General features: G+C 36.5%; 2 protein-coding genes and 1 long non-coding RNA gene across 12 annotated transcripts; all 3 read right to left on the bottom strand.

Annotated features, from left to right (window-relative positions):
• Positions 1 to 1,272: 1,272 nt before the first annotated feature.
• Positions 1,273 to 7,318, bottom strand: LOC113337178 (putative disease resistance protein RGA3). Of its 9 annotated transcripts, none has more exons than XM_026582883.1 (7): positions 6,941 to 7,318; positions 6,607 to 6,758; positions 6,060 to 6,125; positions 5,907 to 5,920; positions 5,535 to 5,746; positions 1,595 to 4,941; positions 1,273 to 1,495 (listed from the first exon to the last, which is right to left on the bottom strand). In XM_026582883.1, exons 5-6 carry the CDS (start codon positions 5,544 to 5,546, stop codon positions 1,657 to 1,659), a joined length of 3,297 nt encoding a protein of 1,098 aa, XP_026438668.1. In that variant the 5' UTR covers positions 5,547 to 5,746; positions 5,907 to 5,920; positions 6,060 to 6,125; positions 6,607 to 6,758; positions 6,941 to 7,318; the 3' UTR covers positions 1,273 to 1,495; positions 1,595 to 1,656. The 9 variants fall into 9 exon arrangements, with proteins under 9 accessions (XP_026438668.1, XP_026438667.1, XP_026438665.1 ...); XM_026582882.1 differs by having other exon boundaries at positions 5,907 to 5,960; XM_026582880.1 differs by lacking the exon at positions 5,907 to 5,920.
• Positions 7,319 to 12,008: 4,690 nt separating this feature from the next.
• LOC113336990 (zinc finger CCCH domain-containing protein 62-like) lies at positions 12,009 to 14,319 on the bottom strand. Its single transcript, XM_026582685.1, has 9 exons — positions 14,032 to 14,319; positions 13,812 to 13,936; positions 13,606 to 13,720; positions 13,470 to 13,531; positions 12,953 to 13,004; positions 12,741 to 12,852; positions 12,514 to 12,612; positions 12,304 to 12,431; positions 12,009 to 12,149 (listed from the first exon to the last, which is right to left on the bottom strand). Exons 1-9 carry the CDS (start codon positions 14,223 to 14,225, stop codon positions 12,143 to 12,145), a joined length of 894 nt encoding a protein of 297 aa, XP_026438470.1. The 5' UTR covers positions 14,226 to 14,319; the 3' UTR covers positions 12,009 to 12,142.
• Positions 14,320 to 17,760: 3,441 nt separating this feature from the next.
• LOC113337165 lies at positions 17,761 to 20,103 on the bottom strand. Of its 2 annotated transcripts, none has more exons than XR_003354130.1 (5): positions 19,980 to 20,103; positions 19,751 to 19,885; positions 19,172 to 19,272; positions 18,509 to 19,024; positions 17,761 to 18,138 (listed from the first exon to the last, which is right to left on the bottom strand). It is a non-coding gene; the product is annotated as an uncharacterized LOC113337165 (long non-coding RNA). The 2 variants fall into 2 exon arrangements; XR_003354129.1 differs by having other exon boundaries at positions 18,234 to 19,024.
• Between the last annotated feature and the right edge of the window lie 1,846 nt (positions 20,104 to 21,949).

The following is a 21,949-nucleotide window of genomic DNA, read 5'->3' on the forward strand; positions in this document are numbered from 1 at the left end:
TCTCCGTATAGCTTTAACCTGTATCTTGTCATGTTCATCCTGATGTAAATGTTATGTGTCTCTTTGTACAGGAATGAAACTCTTCCTTTTTCTAACCGGAAAAGAGTTAATTACTTGTTGGCATCATCTTCATAGTAAACTCGGAGGGATTGATCTCGGAAATTGTAGGAAGCACCAGTAGGTGCGAATAGATTTTTTACGTTTATTAGCAAAAGGGAGACTTCGTTCCTCTTTGTTCATCCAAACAGAGTGATATCTATAGTCTATTTAGGTTATGCAACTGCCCATTGCTGCCTTACATATATATATATATATATATATATGATCGCCGATCGAATATCAAGAAAAGAATAGATATAATTTTGTCAACGTCAAGGGTAAAATTGAAATTGATGAGCAGTAAGAACCCGATTATGATAAATTGCACATGTGCATGATGATCCAATTATCATTCCCTTTTCTCAGCCATTATTTTTAGATAATACCAATGATGAGTTTCCCTAATTATATACTCTGCAAAAGGGCGGCTTGAATTTGAAATGGTGTTGTTACGTTCATATCCAAAACGTTTTTACCTGTAACTTGTATCTTTTCATGTTTATCGTAACTTAAAATGTTGGTCTCTTTCTCAACCAAATGAATCTTTTCATTTCTGTAAGTTGATATGAGCTAGATGTTGTCATCCTCATCATAGCAGTGACGAATAAGTGCGAATTAATTTTTATATGTTTTGTTTTACAAACAGAGACTACTTTTCTCTTTGTTCTTCCAAACAGTGTGATACTTGGTGTATTAGGCAACGGTTCATTCTTGCCTATTATGAAAGGGTGTGTAATGACATGGCGATGGCATGTCTAATAATGCTGACCACATAACAGAATGATCGTAATTCCACCATGTGGACATTTTTGGGGTCCCTTTATTATATAAAAAGATACACGATTTTGATGATGGGTTTATGGAAAAGATTGGAGTCGTTTCTCAGATATTTCCACATAAAAATTTGGGTTTATCGAAGAGATTGGAGTAGCTAACAATTTAGATCAGAAATATATTTTGGACAAATCTGTATAGAATTTTGACGGAAAAATGAAAAAAAATTAACATGAAACGGACTAATGGTAATGGAGGATCAGGAAGTTCCCTGATACTAAATAATTAGATAAATATTGAAGTGTGATCATCCGTTTAGCACTCTTTTTCCTCTTTCAGTATAGATACTCTCAAAGAAAGCCACAGTTTGGCCATCATGGAATCACTTTTCGGGTGTCCTCTGAATCAAAGATAACTTGAATAAAAAACCCAGAACAGGGAAAAACTACACAATTGAAAGAGCAGGAAAAGAGTCCAAAACATTAGACTCTTTTAAGGAAATTTAAAAATACAAAACTGAAATGTAGATTCTTAATGTTGTTGTTCAAGGAAGAAGATAGGACAATAGACTCATCCACCTCGCGACGCACGTATTTTAACCTTGACAAGTTCAAATTGAATCCTACAGAAATCACAAAATTGCAATATGATCATTTTATACAAGTATTTTCTTTTCATTAGAATTGAAAAAAGAAAAAGAGAGAATGAGACGGTGTAGTACCTATTTATTGGTGTTATTGGTTGATATAAATTGTAGCTAAGCAAGTTGATTTACTTCTACTCCTACATCGAATCATCGGAGGAGAACATCGAATCATCGGAGAAGTAACCAGCAGGTGTTATGAATTCAACAGACGGGAGGTATTTTTTGAAATAATATCTCATAGGTTCCTTTTCCAATTTTCGGCAATCCCTTATGGTTAATATTCTGAGATGAGAGGTCCATAATTGTAAATCTGGTATAGATGTCAAATTATCGCAATCACTGATCTCTACTTTCTCAAGGCAAGGGAAGGAATTATCAGGTGCAAACCATTCTTCTAGATTTTCCAACTTATGGATGGTGAACTTGGTTAAGGAAGGGAATAATGTTCTTGTTGTAGATATTGCATTTTCAGAAGCTTTGTTGTCTTCTTCTTCTTTCTGGTAATAAAACTCCTCACCTAAACACTTGACTGAATCCATATATTCTATTTGAAGTACCTGGAGACAAGGGAGTTGACCCAGGCCTACTAATTTTGTACAACTGTCGCAGTCGTAAAACTCCAATTTCACTAAATTAGGAAGACAAGAAGATGATCTCAGCCACTTCGGAAGCTTTAAACCAGGGAAACCTTGGATAGACAATTCCTCCAAATGCGGGTGAGGTTGAAGACCTTCCAGTACCATAAAAGAATTATTAACAACCACTTCTTCTTCTTTTATATTGCGTCCCCATTGTAGCTTCAAATATTGAATGTTTTTCCTGTCTTTTAACTTTGCCCTCGTTGCCTCCGTTTTACCCCCACTCACATTCTCTAGATTCCATATCTCTAACTTCCGAAGAGAGTTCAGATCTGCTAATTCATGGATAGAAGAAGTACTTGAAATATAGCTGCAGGTATCAATGGAGACATCTTCTTTGCTCACCAGGTAAGGCAATAATACTTCAAGGCGAGTTAGCTTTTCAATACCTCTTGGCATTATTACATCATCTTTACCTCCCTTGTACTCCAAACCTCTCAGTTCCACCCAATTCTTTATGTCTTTGGGAAGCTTGAAACCAAATTCAAAACTCACAGACTCTAATTTACAGATATTGCTGGTCAAAGACTCGGGCAATTCTGTTATTTCAGTACCTTTCAAGTCAAGTGACCTTAGTTGTGTCAAAGCTCCAAAATTAAGAGGTAGTGATGTTAGTTTCAAGCAATCGAAGCAATCGAACTCCGTTAAATTAGAGAGGAGAGTGGTTGAATCGGGTATCTCTGAGATACGTGTAGATGAAATATTAAGGGATGATAGATTTTGGAGATGCCCAATATTTGTGGGTAACACACTAATATCCTCACAACCCCAGATATTTAAACTCTGCAAATTGGTGAGCATCGTAACAGAATCTGGTAGAAGTATGGCGTCTGAACAATGGAGATTTAGATGTCGCAAATTAATCAAAGAACCAATTCCTTCTCTAAGAATGTTTTGAACATTTTTGGAAAAAGAAAGGTCGAGAGTTTGGAGATGGTAGAGTTGATAAATGGACTCAGCATGAACATCTTCAAAATTAGAATAACTGAGGTCAAGGTACCTTATGTGTTTGAACTTGAAAGCCGAAAAAGATATAGAAGTAATAGAAGTAGTTATCCAAAAAGTACCAGCACCAACTAGCTGATGTATTACACGAGGACGCTTGTTACTCAGTTGACTAGGAAAAAAAAAACCTTCTTTTTGGATAAAAATCGTGCGCAATTTTGTTGCACTGTTTAATGCATCAAACAAAATTGGTGGTTTTCCTTTCATGATTAACCGTAGCCGACGAACTTGAGATACTTCATTTTCCATTTCACTTGTATTCAGAGTTGCGAATTCATGACTGCCAACTACACTTAGCGCAAGATCATGCACTAAATCATGCATTTTACACGATTCAATGTCACCTAATATGTCATCTTTGTATACAACTTGAAAGAAAGAACTAGACAGCAAACTAAGGAAGTAATCATTACCAATAGCTTCGAGTGAGTTTTGATTTCCTCCAGTAGATGGATGAATGAATCCTTCGGCTATCCACAGGCGAATCAATGTTTCTCTATGAAATTCCCAATCTTTGGGAAATAAACAACAATATGAGAAACACTTTTTCAAATGGGATGGTAAATGATCATAACTCAATTTCAATATTAGTATAATCCTGTTTGGATTTTCAGGTGTATTGAAAACGTCATCGTCTCTAATTGCCAACCAATCGGATTCCTTTCTTTTCAAGCGCATAAGACCGCCGAGAAAATTAGCTGCTAGTGGTAAACCAGCACATTTTCTAGATATCTCCTCTCCTATGTTTGACATAGTTAGAGTTTCAACTGCTCCGCCAGGAGAAAAGGCTCTATTCTTAATAATTAACCAGCATTCTTGATTACATAAGGTTGTAAGATTGTATGGTGGAATTGTACCCCTAACAATAGATGCAACCTTTTCTTTACGGGTAGTTACTAGTATCTTGCTCCCTTGAGCACCCCCGCTCAAATAACCTTTGAGTTTCTCCCAGTCTTCGGCATTCTCGTTCCATAGATCGTCTAATACTAACAGATATTTCTTCCCACTAATCTTCTCATGGACTTTCCTTACCAAAACATGGACATTAGACAAGGCACATGCTTCTCCAGTGAAGGACTCTAGAATCTTTCTTAAAATTAGAAAGATATCAAAATCATCGGAAATACAGACCCACGCTCTTGGTTCAAAGCTTCTCTCAATGGAGTTGTCTTTGTATACCGATTGCGCCAGGGTCGTTTTCCCAATTCCCCCCATACCCACTATTGAAATGACTTGTGGACTAAAATTAGCAGATGATGACGATGAAGGGTCAATCATCAACAAGGTTTCTAGTATGCGAGATGTATCTTTCTCCCTACCAACAATTTTAAAATCACCTATAAAAGAATGTGTCGTTCGGTCTAATTGATCAATACTTTGATCAGCTTCAACGCTATGCTCCAACTGAAACATAGCGTTGTCCTTAGCAATTCCATCTAATTCATGATTAATGGTTTTGATTCTTTCTGCTATTTCCAAACCAAATACAACTTTAGATGGGATTGTTACCTTCTCTGTGTTTCCACGCATAACTTCGTAAGAAATTTCATCCAAAAGGTCGTCAACGTCATATGCAACGTCTTGGAGCCTTCTCAACCAGAGCAGCACGACTTTGTCTTTCACCTGCTTCTTTTCAGCATCAGATGTTACAGCCCCGATCATCTCCAGCTTATCCTTGAGCTTTTCCAGATCTTTATCTATAGCCCCAGCTTTTCCAATTTTTTTGGCAGCAACATAAACCAATCTTTTCATGAACCCTGTGGCACCGGTAACAAAGATCTCTTCCAGCGCCATAATAACAAGTAAATGAGTTTAAGAAAACAAAAAAAGATAACAGAATGGATGGAAGAAGAAAGCAAATGGATTATATGATATTAAGCTTGTGTTCGTTGATGATTGATTACGAGTAAGTGATATAGGAAATTAGCTCTCTCTATATATAGAGAGAAGATAGAAACTCGAGTGTGTACTAAAGGGAAAAACAGCTAGCTGTACACGTGACTACCCAGTGTAGAGCCTAGTCTGGATAAAATAAAATAATTATATATATGGGCTGGCCATGAGGTATATTTATAACATACACTCTGGATCACGTTACGGGTTATTTTTAAATTCATACAGATCAAAGAAAATTTTCTAGCATTTATGAGTGTGCAGATCAAAGATATTATTTATATGCATGTTGAAACTCCACCCATAAGGCGGTGCATATTAAATCTGATAATATTGTACCTTGTGGGTTGATTTTCATGACAAGATGACATGGAGCAGGTGGGTACATTTATTTTCTGATAGTTAATTATATATATTTTTTCCAATATTTAATAAGTTTGTAATTTAAAAAAAAGAACAAAAAATCTGCTCAACCATACCAAGATAAACATGCTACCTCCGCAGATCCAGAGACTCGATTGATTACTCTGAATTTTCCATAGAAGAAGAAGCTAAAATATCATATCGGGTGACCAGAGATTTTTATTTTTTATTTTTCTCGGTCAACTGAACTGGGACGAGTCTTTTCATCCAGGGATTTAATTTGTTTCTCGACCACCTTGGCGGACTAATTGACGTTGGTGGAAGTTCCCTGACATTAAACAAAAAGGAATAAATGCCATGTAATCAAAGCCTAACTAGTTTGCAAGATCAATGGCTATGGAGATAATCTTACTCTTGTCACTACGAGGTGTTCAGTTGTTTTATAATACAAATATTCATGAAAGTATACGATAGACACTGGTACTTACTCGTTAATGCAGCCCTAGTGATGATTGGAAAGGGTAAGGTTAGCCTTCTTTAAACTGGTTTAATAGAAGCAATAAGGTAACATATGACATTGTAATGAGCACACGAATCAGTGACAATCAATCATTTATGACGTGTATATCTTGGTCACTTACATTGTGTCGAGTGAGAATAAGAAGTAAGAAGAAGCAAGAGCCCAGGACAGCACTTTCCCATCTCCACTGCAATATGTATGACAACAAATACATGCAACAACCGTTTAATTTAGTGTAATAGAAAAAAAAAATGGAAAACAACCGTTCAACTCAACTACATATATATAGGTTCATCATTAGTGAAAATCAAAATAAGTAACAATGCTAGCTACCTAAGTAGCTAGGGACTTTACTATCTATCTAGCATCTACCAAAATTAAGCCATTTACTATTTCATCAACCACTCACACAGTATGAGAAAAGAAAAAGGACTCGCAGAAGCGACTAATGACTAAAGCACGTGCATGTGCTGCTAATAGGGGAAGCAATCGCTCAATGCTAAGAAGTTGCTAAGAAGAAAACAGTTATTTCTAGCTGCAAACAGAAAGAACTGAGAGTCATTAACGATCCTCAGTCCAAACTAAGCTACGTAATCGACATTTGTACTAACATGTAGGCATTTCTCAGAAATTATAAAATCCATGGAACTCATGAGCCAGATAGTCACCTGTGCAGGAAATCGATTGATTCAAATTCAGCTCTTTGGCCTTCCCACTTCATTGTTTACAACTGGAGCACTTGCGACAGCTTCTATTTTATTCAGTTGAGGTCTAATATGTCTCCAAAGTAATTCTTGCTGTTTTAGATGATCCTTGACGACTAGTAAACAACATAAACATCACCATGAGTCCATGACCTCAATATTTTAGCAGAACTCTAACAAATTTTACAAACCAAGCCCTAGAAATTGACTAATTCAAAGTGGGCAGTGCCAATTTGAGTATCAAATTATAAAATCAAATTCTTTAAGACAACCAGAGCAGCAGGACTTTGTCTGTCACCTGCTTCTTTTCAGCATCAGATGTTACAGCCGCGATCATCTCCAAACTATCCTTAAGCTTTTGCAGATGTTTATCTATAGCCCCAGTCCTACCAATTTTTGTGGAAGCAACAGCAACCAATTTTTTCATGAACCCTGTGGCACCGGTAACGAAGATCTCTTCCAACGCCATAATAACAAGTAAATGATTTCAAGAAACGAAAAAAACTAACAGGATGAATTGAAGAAAGCAAATGGAATATAGGATCTTAAGTTTGTGTTTGTTGATGATTGATTATTTGTAAGTGATTCTAGTTATGGGAAACTATGTAGATGATTGAAACTCAACAGGATATAATGATGAGAGAACAAAATGGAGAAGCTTAAGAAAAGTGTTCGTAGGAATGTGTTATCGGAGTCTGTGGTTTCCATCAATTTGTAGAAGATTGAAAAACATTATCAAAACACATGTACCCGGCCCGTGACTTCTGTCGTGCCCTGCGACTCGTTTCAACCACGCGTACAATTATCAAAAGCAACACAAGAGTCTTCTGACTTTCAGCTACACACTGGTCTCAATTATCAAAGGCAAGAGTACTCTTGTCATTATCAGGTCAGTATGTGTAGTCCTATCCTTACTTTAATTCAAAGGAAGGAGTACTTCAGTCCCCAGTTACTAAGTTCGCGAATTTTTTCATATCACGAATTTTATCATCTTACTCTTGTACGTTTGCAACACCGAACCTAATATGCGTATTATGAGGCATTCTCGGATTATTCGCGAATCGTTCACAAACTTTATGCATTCCGAATGATATTTCCGTTCAATTCGCCGGAAACTCTTTAGTTTTTACGTTATTAAAGGCCGCACTTTTTGGGTGACTGAAGAGATTTGATGGTGAGAGAGATCTCAATCTCACTAACCAAGCATCTAAACCACCATATCACGTCCTCTTGAATGACTAATGTTGTATGTATTGTTAATATCACCATATTAAGTTTATTTGTTCTTTAAATAACTCACACATATGCATAAAAATTGGTCTATGATCTTATAAATACAAATCATTTGTTATATATAGAACCAAATTTTCAGAACCGTTATACACATACTTTTGCCGTTCCGAATTACTGACGAATCACGCCCCGTTGACCGAATTTTGAACCGGATCTGGATTTTACAAAAACGTATAATACTCGTACATTTGTCGAATCCCCAATTTCTAACTAGGCTTCAGTCCTATCCTTCTTTTATTTCATTTACGATACACCAATTATCACTTAGCAGAATTTGCATTTCATGTTTGTTTATTGTGTTTTTTTCTTGGTAATAAATGGAAATTACTAAACTATTGCTGCTCTGGCATCTGGGTTTACTTGTTGAGAATAATACCATCATACTGTATAGGTAGCCTAAGATCCTGAAGAAACTTTTCGGTAATTTGGTTTATGTGGGAGTGAAATTTCCGAACACACTAGATAATCCGCGATGAGTGTTTAATAAAACCTTTTTATTTCATGAACTACTTTGATTGCTGGGGGATTGGGGTTTCAGGTGATGCAAAATATTTGAGCCCACAATGGTAGTATGTTATTGGTATCCACCCCAGAGCATAGAATGGATTTTATACTAGCCACTGTTTAGAGAGAAATTAAGCATTTGAAGTCTTCAGTGCGTTTACCAATGCATCTTACATTGGTAAGGAAGTATTACTAGGGTTTGAATTTCTCCATCTGTATATCAACTTTATGGTTCGAAGTAATTTCCTCTATCAAGAACAGTTCATTACAGTCGATTGTTTAGAGACCTGTTCAATTATTCAACCAACAGGCGTTGAGAAATCCGAATGCAGTACAAAAGTATGACAAACCAACGGGCGAAATTATTTGTCTACTTTCTGTCCTACCCTGTGATTTCTTTCAACCATGCGTACTGGTACTGGTCTCAATTATCAAAAGACTAAAGTGTGTACTCAGTAGTCCTATCCTTACTTTAATTTCATTCACTTCCATACTCCTCCATTTGGGTAATGAATGAATAATTAAAATGTTGCATTTCCTAATAATTTGGAATACAAGCTGCGCAATGGCCAATTTTGGTGCATAACAAGTGCTTTCAGGATATATAAGATTGACTACAGTAGACTATGTTGTGCCCCTTTCTAAATTTGTCTTTTGTTCTGAGAGGTCTTTTGTGAGTCAGACTCAGACCCAAATGAGTCAAAAATAAACAAACATGGTGTATGCTGTACCCCTAGGTGAGTGTCCTGTCATGTCTATTGGTTTAACAATCGAACAGGTCTTAAATCAGTGTGCACCCCTTTTACTAATGACTAAGAAAATCTGATTATTGATAGCGTATTTGATGGGCAGGTTATAGACTAGTGCGGATTATGGCTAGCAATTTTTGGACGTAATGCTAGATATCCAGTCATGAATAGATTTTGTGTGGTTTGGTGAAGATTTAAGGTTGCCGCGGCAAGTTTTAGATAAGTCAGGTGTGAAAAATTCCGGTTCATACGTGAGATTTGTGTGACAGGGGAAATTCTTGAGATGCCATACGAGATTTGTGTGTCATGAACAGATTTTTGGTTTTTTCAGTTTTCACAAGTAAATTTTGGAATCCGTGTGACAGAATATATTTCAGGTCATAATTTAGATAATGGCTCAGGGAGCATGTCTTGCTCCGGACTAATTAAATTATGTAATAATATATTATTAAATTTTCTTTCAGATTCTCCACAAATCCTGACAAGAAAAAAATATGATTTTAGTGTCTCCAAAATCAGCTAGATGGCTGAGAAAATTTGTTCAAAAGAACTACTTCAGTTGTACCGAAATCAAGAAAAATGTGATTTCAGTTGTTTTGATACAATCTTTATGTTTTCTGTTTTCAAGTTTGGCTAGAAAAACTTCCTCTCTCTATCCTTTTCAGACCCCAGCGCTTCCACACATCCGTCTCTTTTCTTGCTCGGATTTAGTCTCTTGACTAGATCCGAGCAAGGATTTCATCGTTCAGTTAATTTATGTCCCTAATTTAGTTTCTATTTTCCTCTATCTCATCCATGGCTTGAATCTCTATCTTCCTATCTTTATCTTCAATTTATTGATTTGAAGAGACATCCCCTTATTTTACCCATCTCTCAGCCGTGGCTTGAATCCCTTTCTTCTCATATCTATGTTCAACTTCTTGATTTGAAGAAAATATCCCCTTTTGTATTTCCCTTATCTCATCTCATCTCATCTTAATTTAAAGATCTGATACATCTCTTACACCCATCTTATGGCGAATCTACCAACCAATTTCATCAATCAAAACCATCTTGCGACCACCTAGATTCTCATAAAATCTGCATCAAACAATTGCTTTACCACCATCTCATAGATCTCCTCCCTTATACCCATCCTATGCATCTTGTACACATCCCTTACACCCATTTCTCATTTTCAGTTCTAAACCAACAATGGTGCTGGTTTCTGAAAAAGAACAGGTTTCAATCATCAGTTCTCAATCGGCATTAATAGTGCTGGTTATGTTGATATTCAGGGTAATTCCTCATTCTCAGTTCTAAACCAACGATGGTGTTGGTTTCTGAAGAAGAAAAGGTTTCCATCATTAACTCTTAATAGGCATTAATGGGGCCAGTTCTGTTGGTATTCAGAGTAAGCTTTGTCAACCATATGTGATGTAGTGGTTGTGGCGGCGACGGCGAGTTCTCAGTAAAGATGAGGTTTTAATTAGGATTTCATTTCATCTTTGTTGGACTTTCCTCTTTACATGGGCGGTTCCTGTCTGGGTATCTCTAGCTTTGTAACGGGTCTTGGGCTTTGATAAGATTGTGTTTGTTGGGCCTCGTATTTTTACAGCTTGTAAGGGATTCTTTGAGTCTCCCTGGGCTTGGGTCATCTCCTTAATTTTACTCTTTCAATTGAAGGTATATCGGTTTGTAATTTTAAATTTCCAGTCTGGTTGTAACGATTCTTATTTCTTTAATAAACCCCTATTTCATGATCAAAAAAAAAAAATAATTAGTTGTACCGCTGCACCACCAAACCTTTCTGGCATACACCCCCTTATCTTCTCTCATGCAAATACTTGCAGTTTTCTCCATGATAACACCTTCCCTGATTGCAGTAGCGGCACACCTGCCGTTGCATGGGAGGACCTCCACGGTTGGGACTCCAAGGTGGGCAATTAAAGCTTGCGCGAGAAGGAGAATTGAAGTTTCTGTGAGTGGACTTCGCACAGGAGAATTGAAGCTTCTGTAGTTCGGACTTCTTGGATGAGTGGGACTTCGCGCAGGAGAATTGAAGGTTCTGTGGTTCGGACTTCTTGCTGGATAATTGAAGCTATTCTGAGCATGTGACTTCCGTCCACGGCTGGGACTCCAAGGTGGGCAATTGAGGCTTCCTCGAGCAAGAGCATTAAAGCTTCTGGCAATGGGGCTCCGGACAGGAGAACTGAAGCTTCTGTGTGTGGGACTCCTTGGTGGACAATTGAAGCTATTCTGAGCAGGAGCATTGATGCTTCTGCGTATGGGGCTCTGGACAGGAGAACAGTAGCTTCTGCGTGTGGGACTCTGATGAGAAGAATTGCAGTTTCTGCGGGTGGGACTCCGAGGAGGGGCATTGAAGCTCGAAGCATTTTCATTTGGGTATGAGGGTTTAGCAGTTACTCCAATCACATGTTTATCTCGGTCTTCATGCAAATACTTACAGTTCTCCAAATCTACACCTTCCTTGAGGATAGTATTGACAGACCTGCCGCTGTGAGAGAACCCTCCCAAGAATAGAATTTCGGGGAGGATCATTGAAGCTTGACTGATTTGCATTTGCATGATGAGATTGATGAAGTTTTTCTGAAAAGTTATTTTCTGCGTCGTTGGCATATGCATCATAGACATTTCCAGAAAACTTTTGTTGGGTACTGCTGGCGAACTGAGATTCATTGACCTTTTCAGAGACGTGATTCTGCCTATGCTTGGCAACCTGATATCCATTATTGTGATGTTGTTCAGTAATACTTGATGGCATTGTGGTGTTCATGCAGAGCTCAGAGAGACCATCTTTGGTGGGAAAGCTGGTTTATGTTGTCCAGTCTGAGTAGGTTGTTTTGTGTAGATTGTTGGGTGTTCATTCTGAAGTTGAGCAGCTGGTTTCGTCTCCAATTCATCTGGTGACATCCTTCTTTTCGTCTCTTGGACAGTATTTCTTTCATCATTTCTCAACACCTTAAAGTCAAAATATCAAGTGTGTTAATGAAGGAGTCTTTATGGAAAAATTACTAGCTGAACTGAAGACAAACTGCAGATAACGCCTCGACTTCTTATTCCTGTTCTGAACAAACTTTCTAGCAGGAGATGACAAACGAATAGAGAAGCTCACCTCTGTCCGGTAATCTTCTTCCGCAATTCCTTTTGCTGGATTCTTGTTTCTCTGTTAGACCTAGCAAGAGATCCTCTGGAGTGTTTTTCTAGCAAAACCTTTCGCCTCAACTCCTCATCTGCCCATAACTGAAATTTAAGAACAGAGTTCAGCTCCATAAAACATACACTCCCAACAACGGAAAGAGAAAAAAAACGTAACTGAACAGACCTGTCTCATTGTCTTTAGCTTATAAAGGTTTCTACCCTTAATTAGAAGAGGGTGGAGTGGAGGTAGTGGTTCCACTCCTTTGCTCCATAATACTTCAATCTGATCAAATTGAGCAAACTTAGAGTTTCAACGTGCACAGCGCCCAAATATTAGCCAATAATATAATTTAGCTTCACTGAGTGCTAGGATTCTGAAGTCAATGTGGCATATGAAACAATCAAGCTCACCGTAAATGTGTGTTGCTGTTTGGCAGAACCATAGCTTTCTTTCACAATACGACCCGCAATGGTTCTAGTCCCACAGGGAGGGCCAGTGGCACTCCTAGAAGCTATGTTATACCTGTGCGAGACAATGTAATCAGATTAAAAACAATAAGCATTGATACAAAATGGATATAGATTTTGTAACTGCACCAAGGATGAACATTTTGCTTGCTCACATTTCATAAACATTTTGCTCGAACATTACGACATCTCCACAGCAAGCATCACCTGCACATCAATCCCCATCATAAATAGTAATCCAATGACATGTAATAGTAATTTATGATTGCTTTACCAGATGGCATAATCATTCCTTGATTACAGCTAGGACAGGTTTCAAGATTAGGTGACATCCAATTATCTGTAGCTCAATAGCACAAATTCTCTTTGTTGTGGTAAATGAAAGAACCAACCTCCAATAGTTTACTTTATTGATCAAACTCGAGAGTACATCGATGCTCACACCTTTTGATATTGTATGTATAACATAATAGCTTAATATGGTCACTACTAGAGAGAGTTGGTTAATGATACACTGGTTGAACAAATAGCTTAACATGGTCTCTACTAGAGAGAGTTTTTCTATTCTTTAACATTCTTTTAATGCAAAAACACCACCACAATGCTTGCTCCAACAATGCTGAAACAGTAATTCAACAAACACGCAAAATCTAACAATTATAACAACCTAACCTTTGCAGTTATACACGAAGCTGGATGCTGGATACTTGAGTTCTCCACCACCATTTATGATCCTGCACTTACACACAGTCAATAACCAAATTAGATTATTACAACATCAGACACAAAACAATGTCATCATTATTACCCAAGATGTTCCTTAATCCGATCAATAAGAACGTCTTTCTTCCCCGTTAATCGCAACCCGTTCTTCCTCAAATAAACTTTACATTGTTCAACTTTCAGTTTCTCAACCTGACCACCTGTTCTCCTCCATCAAACACCCAACACAAACCTCATTAAAATCCTATCCATATTAAAATCCTCATTGAAGCATTATATCAAACACCTTACCAGCAATAATCTTCTCAATAGTTTCATAACTTTTGGCATCTTTCGCATTAAGTTCAGGCACCTTAATCTCTACATCATCTGGTTCTTCTTCTTCATCATTTCCAGATTCAATAACCTTTGAGATACTATAAAAATCAAAAAAAAAAAATGTATTCAAGAAAATTAGCTTCATCTCTGAGGTTAATCAAATCAAATCAATGAATAAGATTAACATACGAACCGTGATTTAGTTTTCTTCAATGAAAGTCTGGACAGACTTGACTGTGTTTCTTCAAGAACATCAAATGTTGGGTCTTCTTCAGAATCATCATCCGCTGCAATTTCTTCACTTCCTGATGATTCTCCTTCTTCTACTCCTTCTTCATCATCATATTCTTCATCACTCAATGGTAACTTCTGATTAATCTTCTCCATTAATGGGTTTTTTTTTCTCCTTTAAATTTTTTTAATCAGATTGGGATAATGAATGATTTAGTTGATCTCTCTCTATCTTTTTGAAGGATTTCTAGTTTCTATAAACAGAGAGAAATGAATTTAGTATATTTTTTGCCGTTAGGAATTCAAAATTTGAAAACTGTCTGGATTTACGGGAGAAACCCGTTCCGGGCCGGGCTATAAATTAGATCTGTAAGCTCTAGGCTATTCGTTCGAGTTCGGCCTGCCCGGTGGCAGGCTCATATCTATCAAGAAAAGAAAGAAAATCATAAAAAGAAAAAATAGAAAAAAATAATGTTATAAACGTGTGTAAGATATGGTATATTAATGGTTACAGTTATTACTCCTCCAATCAAACTGTAATCATCAAAAATACGTATTCTTTTTTTTCTTCTCTAATTTTTCATGGAAAACGGAAAAACAAATCCATGAAACGATGATTATAATTTCTATTCCTTTAATGGAATTGTAAAAATTGGTGGTATCACAATCTAATTACCTTAACGGTAATTAATCACATGCATGGTTGAAAAACCTGTGGCTAATTCAATTTGGTATTTTTGTCCCTTAGACAAGGATCATGTGACTTATTCCTATGATTTCTATTTTTTTAACAAGAAACCACTTATCCACCGTAAACTGGATTTTCCCACTACGATACCAAAAAAGACAATATCTTTATATTTTGTCGATTCAATCAAATATGATTTTATATAATAATAATAATAATAATAAACCATTAGTTTCTATTCCTTACAAGAAACCATTCATCAACCAAAAAGCAATTTTTTTTCCCTAAAAAAAAGAATAACAATAATAGCTTCATTATTTTCTAAAGAAGCATTTTCTCTAATTCAAGGATGAAATATCGTTATTATTGGTTAAGACGATTGCAAACGCTAATTTAGCAGGGAACTGCTGCATTTTCGGGGGATATTTTGCAATTTTAATCCTCGTGGTAATAATCTCCAAATTTCGGATTGTTCCACTTGTTGTTGGAATATGGATGAACACTAAAGATCAATGGGTGCGCACCCGGCTTGTTAGCCTATATAATTAGTCCTTGAGCGACTTAATTGATCTTTCTATAAATTTCTTTTGCTAACATAAGTGTCCACAATTTTATTTTTTTGGAGAGTTCGCATATTTTATATTCTTTTGTATCAATAGATTTTGGGTTACAAACGTAATCCATGGTTGATGTTATATATGTATGTCTATTAAGACTATATTTTTTATGTCAAAAGACATGTTTTATAATAAGTATATGTCTCGAATTAATCGGATAATACTTTACGAAACTCGTTTTCGTATATGAGATGACAATTTCCGCCAGAATCAGGGGGAGACTCTATGTTATTAGACTCTATGTTCTTTTGACGTTTTAAAACACAGACATCATTATTATGGTCCTACAATAAAATCATGCTATCTTATATACTAATATATATAGAAAAATATATGTCAAAATATAATAAAATCATTGAGAAATCTTCATGGTTAAGATTCAGTACCTTTGTCGAATGGATCTTAGCAGTCCATGAGTTTTTGTAGCCAAACAAGACCTCACCTCCATCTCTTGGATTACCATAAGTTGGGTTCTTTGGTGGCAAACACAAATCGTTATCAGGAATGTATGCATATCTAGCACAAGGTTTTTTAGCCGCCTGTCTAGGTTTTTTCTTGACTTGTTCCTGTTCAACTTCCTCTTCACCCAAGTCGTCCTCTGCTTCTTCATCTTCATCGTATCCATCCTTATCTCAATCTTCCTTATCTTCTTCATTGTCATCCCCATCATCCTCATTTCCACCCATGACTTCAGCTGGTTCCTCTTCTCCTCCTTGATTATGTTCTTGATTACCCATGTCTTCCACAATATCTTGATTACCCATGTCATCCACAATATCTTCATTACCTATGTCTTGCAAAAATTCTTGATTAACTTGTTGTATCACATTGTCAACATTATCTCTATTGACATCATCTTGGATGACAACACCCGGTAATGACCCACCTCCATTCTTAACATATTTGGTTCCACGCTTACCGGCACCACAATGTACTTTCCCTCGAGGCGTGGGAGTTCTCAAATCTTCAGGTAATGGTTGTTTGGATTTCTTACCTTTGCCACTAAACAAAAAAACAAAAGAAATAAAGAATAATTCACTAAAAAAACCAACTCAAGAAAAAATATCGTGTTCCAGGGTAGAGTTCGGTTAATCAACTATGTTTGCGAGAAAACCGAACTCCACATATATATGTAATTAGCGAAGAGTTCGGTTTGTCAAGGTTTTTTGCGAACAAACCGAACATATTGGACTGAGTTCTGTTATAAAAGAATTTAACATAATGGGAAAAACAGTAAAGTTCGGTTACACGGAAAATTTTGTTTTTCTTTTGAAATATGGGTAGAGTTCGGTTACATGAAAGTTTCAAGAAAATTTGCGAAATAACCGAACAGATTGGAAAACGTTCGGTTGTATGGGTACTAAACATATAGGGGAAAAAAGAACAGTTCGGTTACATGGAAAATTTTAAATATTTATGCAAAACAACCGAACAGAGTTGCTAGAGTTCGGTTATGTGGGTACTAAACATTTTGGGAAAAACAAAACAGTTCGGTTACATGGAATTTTTTTTTTTTTGGGTAATATGGCTAGAGTTCGGTTACAAGGCAGCTCAACATATTTTGCGAAACAACCGAACTCATGAGTTCGGTAACCTAGTTTTAAATCCTATAGAACCGAACTGTTCTTGTTGTTCTTCATTTCATGGAGTTCGGTTAAGAAACTAGGGCAACAATAAAACACGTTCTAACCGAACTGAACACTGTAACTTCCATTTGAACCCTATTTTAATGATTTCTAATCAATTGAATCGATGAAAATCAAATTAAAAATAATGGGTTTTTCAGGAAATACTTGCGAATCGGTCCCATGGCAGACTTAGGGTTGTTCTTGTAACTGTTACGCCGAATCAATTGTTCACCTTCCGGTTCAATTTGTTCCTCAATTTCATTTGCTTGATTAGCTAGATGTCCTAATGGTGGACCTGTTCCTGGGAGTCTAATTGTTTTCTTTCGAAGAACCATTTATATAGTTGATTGATTAATCGACGATGAAAATTTTATGATCGACGATTAACCGATGAAGACGAGTTTGAAACGAAGAATAAGAGGAAGAGGAGAAAACAGTTCTCCTTTGTGCAGCAAATTTTTTTTTTGTTTTGTTTTACACTAGGTTAAACGATTTAAGGTAGGGTTAGTGTTAGTTAGGATTAATGTTAATTAGGATAAGAGGCAAATTAGTAAACTCGTTGTTTTAGGACATCCCTTAACATTGTAGGGTTGATGGCTTTATAAAATAATGGTCCCCTCAAAAAAACGCTGATCCCAAAAAAATCGTTCTTAAATTATCCTTAACCCAAAGCCCATGCTTAGTCTTTTGGCAACTTATCTAAGATTTGGGCCATTTGTTCCATTTTTTTTTTTTTTTTATATCTTCATCTATGAGAATAATAGAAGTATATGGGATGATTTCTTATACAAATTTCTGAGAATGTTTTGCACAAATTCCTTTTCGGGTTCTCGCTACAGGAAAAAATTGAACCTAATCAAGGATACATGGAACTGGGGATTTGAAAAACAAAGTAGAGAACCTTCAACTTCAACAACAACACCCCAAACAATATTTTACATGTTCCCTTCTTCCTCAAACCTCAATATCCGAAACTAAGACAAAGAAAGCTGAATGCCAATTCTTCCCTCTTTTACGACCATGGTGAAGTTGCTAGCTAACACCAGTTACTGCTTGCAAGGGAGTAAAATTGATGAATTGTGGCCACCAAAGCCATAAATTAGACAATTCTTCGGGCGAACCAGCACGTTTGTATCCTGATTCAATGCAATTCAATGTCAGAGGCAACCAACTATAAGAAGGTACAGCATTTAAAAGTGGAGAAACAATTCTTTTCTGAGCACGTTTGTACCATTTCAGTAAGTCATCTCAACTTATCATCCCTGCAACCTTCCTCAAGCATGTAATTATTGCAGAGCAATATAAAGTATTTGTATCTGTAAACAACTAACATACGGAGCTTACCAACCCGTCCGTACTGCCTAGATGTAAAATTGATATCAAGTGAAAGGAACTTAGTAGAAAAGCGCATACAAAATCTAGCAAAAGATAAAACCTAAACTCCACTGAACTTTCATGTGAATTCTGTCCATCAACCAAGGAAAGAAGTGGATAAACAGGATTTACCTGCACCAGTGCAACAGCTTCCACAGCACCAGCTGCTCCTAATTGCTCCTAATAGGTGACTGATCATGGACTTGGCGGAATTCACTCTTAACTGCAAGCATGGGTTGAGAAATTCACCTATGTCCTGTACTCTTCCGCATTTCCTTCTGTTTGGTTCTTGCTTCTGTGTTAGGTCTCCAAGGTGGACCAGTGAAGCATCCTCGAGAAAGAGAATTGAGGCCCTCCATGGCATCAAGTACTACCAAACAACATCTATTTTAATTGTTCTCAACTTCTACACTGCCATCTTGATGTTGCTTGGTAATACTAGATGCCATCGTGGTGTTCATGCAGACCTCGGTGAGCCATCTTTGGTTTGGTAGGAAAGCAGGCGTACGTTGTCCAATCTGAATGTGTTGTCTTGTGCAGACTGCTGGGAGTTGATTATGAAGTTGAGCAGCTAATTTCATCCACAATTCGTCTGGTAAAATCCTTCTTTTCGTCTCTTGGACACTATTTCTTTCATTTATCAACACACTAAAGTCAAAAACCAAGTGTGTTAATATAGGAGTATTTACAGAATAACTACTAGCTGAGCTGAAGACAAACTGCACATAACGTCTCGACTTCCTATTCTGTTCGATATAAACTCTGGCAGGAGATGATAAACTGTTGGAGAAGTACCTTTTCCTGATTGTACAAAGGGGAAATCCACAGTCACCAGTGAAATGCATAAATCTAGTTCCACAGGGAGGACACTGGCACTCCACGATGCTATGTTAAATCTGTGAGAGACAACGTAATAAGATTCGAAAACAATAAGCATGGATACAAAATGGATGTACAATTGTAATTGCACCAAGGATAAATAATTTGCTAGCTCACATTTTGCTGAATCATTAAAACATCTCCAGTGCAAGCATCACCTTCACATGAATACCATCATCAAGACTCAACAGTAAGTTATCGTATACCTTTTAAATCATAAGAAGATTTAAAAATCATGGGTAAACGTGCAGCTAGACTTTGTATTTGGGGGGAACTCCTACTCCCAATAAAACACTTTTTGTAAACAGAATCATCTTTAGTTAGTGTTTTTCAAACACTACTTTGGGTAGTTTATTTTAATGTACGAAAATAGCCAAGAAACACATCACCATAATGCTAGCACTAATAGAAATTCAACAGGTAAAATCTAAAAATAATTCAACCAAGTAAAATCTTACAATCATAACAGCCTAACCTTTGCGGTTGTACACATACCTAGACAGCGGATACTTGCTGCTCTCCACCACCATTTATGATCCTGTACTTACATGGTCAGTAACCAAATTAGATTCCCCGTTAATCGCAATCCATTCTTCCTCAAATAAACTTTTAGTTTCTCCAACTGATCACCTGTTCGCATCCATCAAAAACCAAACACAAACCACAGTAAAACACAATCCACGAACTTATATCCTCATTGGAGAATTAAAACAAACAAAATTACCAGCAATAATTTTCTTAATCTCTAGAATTAAGTTCAGGTCCTTTTCTCTGGTTCTTCATCATTTCCAGATCAATGAATCAATAAGATTAAAATACGAACCGTGATTTGGTCTTCTTAAATGAAAGTTTTGGGTTTCTAATTTCTATAAAACAAAGAAATGAAATCAAATCAAAATACGAAAGGAAACTGTCTATCTTTGACTGTGAGAAATACGGGCCGTGCCGTTCCGAACCGGGCTGGAACTTGGTGTGTCAGATCCAGTTCGAGCTCAGCCGATCCAGGAATACCTGGTGTGATTTTAAACTAGTAAATTCTTTATTACCGATTTCGAAAAAAGTGGAGAATCCATAGTACTATATCAACCTAATAAAATATATTTAAACCCTAAAAAAATATATTATTCTCACTACGGATGCCAAATTTTAACCAATTATTTCGTTTTTCTTTTAACAATTTTATTCGTTTGACAATTTCTTTTTACCAGTGTAATTCACGCTCCTGAGCTCATAAGATGCATTGTTATACGCTTCAAAAAAGAAAATTGATTTTTTTTCTTGATGGATAGCCTATTTATTATAAGTCAACTGAAATTAAATCGATAATAAAAGCAAACCATAAACAAATGGCACGGGTCCGTTGAATCACGGATGCTATATCTTATCCCGGTGGATAAGGGCTGTCACGTAATCCATTCAAAGGAGTGAATATTAGGTTCAAGCTTGATCCTCTGCATCTGGGCATTATGAGGTTCAAACAGTTATTTGTGTCTCCCTAAAATAGCAGGAAATGCATGATTTAAAACATCTAGACGTCAACTGAACATGCACATTGCATTTTCTTCATCATAGAGACGTATAAGATTTGCTTTTCCCCTCGACAAATATTTGGTGCCCCATTAATTAATTCTTGTTACTGGCATGAAATGCATGGACGGGAATGTCTATAAGAAGACCTAATTAAGAATGATTTTTCAGGGATCATGGTTTTTTGGGGACCATGGTTTTATTAGGTCAATCTCCCTATACTTATAAGGGGTGTCCTAAAGTTAGGTAAATACACATTTACCCTTTACTTTAATTTAAATTAAAACTAACCTAATAACTATATAAATCTAATCATATACATCTAATCTAAATGAATTTATTATCAAAATTAAAATCTAAAACAAAAATAGGAGGGAACAGAAATTTTTTAGTTTTGAAAAAAAAAATCTCTTCTTCTTTTCTCTTTCCTTGACGTTCCTCGTTCGATTGAAAATTATTCTTTTCTCATGTTCTTCTCTTCTGCCACATTACTTTTAATTGAATAGATATCATCAAAATAGGGTTCATATGGAAGTTACAGTGCCTTGTTCGGTTAGGACGCGTTTCACAAAAATCCTAGTTTCTTAACCGAACTTCCTGAAAGGAAGAACACGAAGACAGTGCGGTTCAATAGGATTTAAAGTTAGGTAACCGAACTGCGAGTTCGGTTGGTTCGCAAAAATTTCTAAAACTAGTAAGTAACCGAACTCTACCCATAATACAAAAAAAAAAAAACCAATGTAACCGAACTGTGTTATTTTTCCCATTATGTGAGTTATGATTTAACCGAACTTTGCCTACTCTGTTCGGTTGGTTCGCAAAAAAATCTGAAACTATCTAGTAACCGAACTCTACCCATATTACAAAAAGAAAAAAAAATCCAATGTAATCGAACTGTGCTATTTTTCCTACTATGTAGAGTTTCAATTTAACCGAACTTGTCCCACTATGTTCGGTTTGTTCACAAAACATCTTGACAAATCGAAATCTTCACTGATTGCATACATGTGGAGTTCGGTTAGATATGCTCGTGCGTTAAAGTTTACGAACCAACCGAACATGACTCTGTAAATCTATAAACAAAGGTCGGTAACCTGTTCCTCACATAAGGTAACCGAACAAGCCCAAATCTATACTAAAAATTTACATTTTTTTTTTAAAATTTGG

The sequence above is a fragment of the Papaver somniferum genome, unplaced genomic scaffold, assembly GCF_003573695.1.
Source record: "Papaver somniferum cultivar HN1 unplaced genomic scaffold, ASM357369v1 unplaced-scaffold_158, whole genome shotgun sequence".
In the NCBI taxonomy this organism is placed as follows: domain Eukaryota; kingdom Viridiplantae; phylum Streptophyta; class Magnoliopsida; order Ranunculales; family Papaveraceae; genus Papaver; species Papaver somniferum.

Coding starts and splice junctions, on each gene's coding strand:
- LOC113337178 (XM_026582876.1), bottom strand. CDS start 4,956: ATGGCGCTGGAAGAGATCTTTGTTACCGGTGCCACAGGGTTCATGAAA.
- LOC113336990 (XM_026582685.1), bottom strand. CDS start 14,225: ATGGAGAAGATTAATCAGAAGTTACCATTGAGTGATGAAGAATATGAT. Junction 13,937..14,031: donor TTGAAGAAAACTAAATCACG/GTTCGTATGTTA, acceptor TGATTTTTATAG/TATCTCAAAGGTTATTGAAT. Junction 13,721..13,811: donor TATTGAGAAGATTATTGCTG/GTAAGGTGTTTG, acceptor GGAGGAGAACAG/GTGGTCAGGTTGAGAAACTG.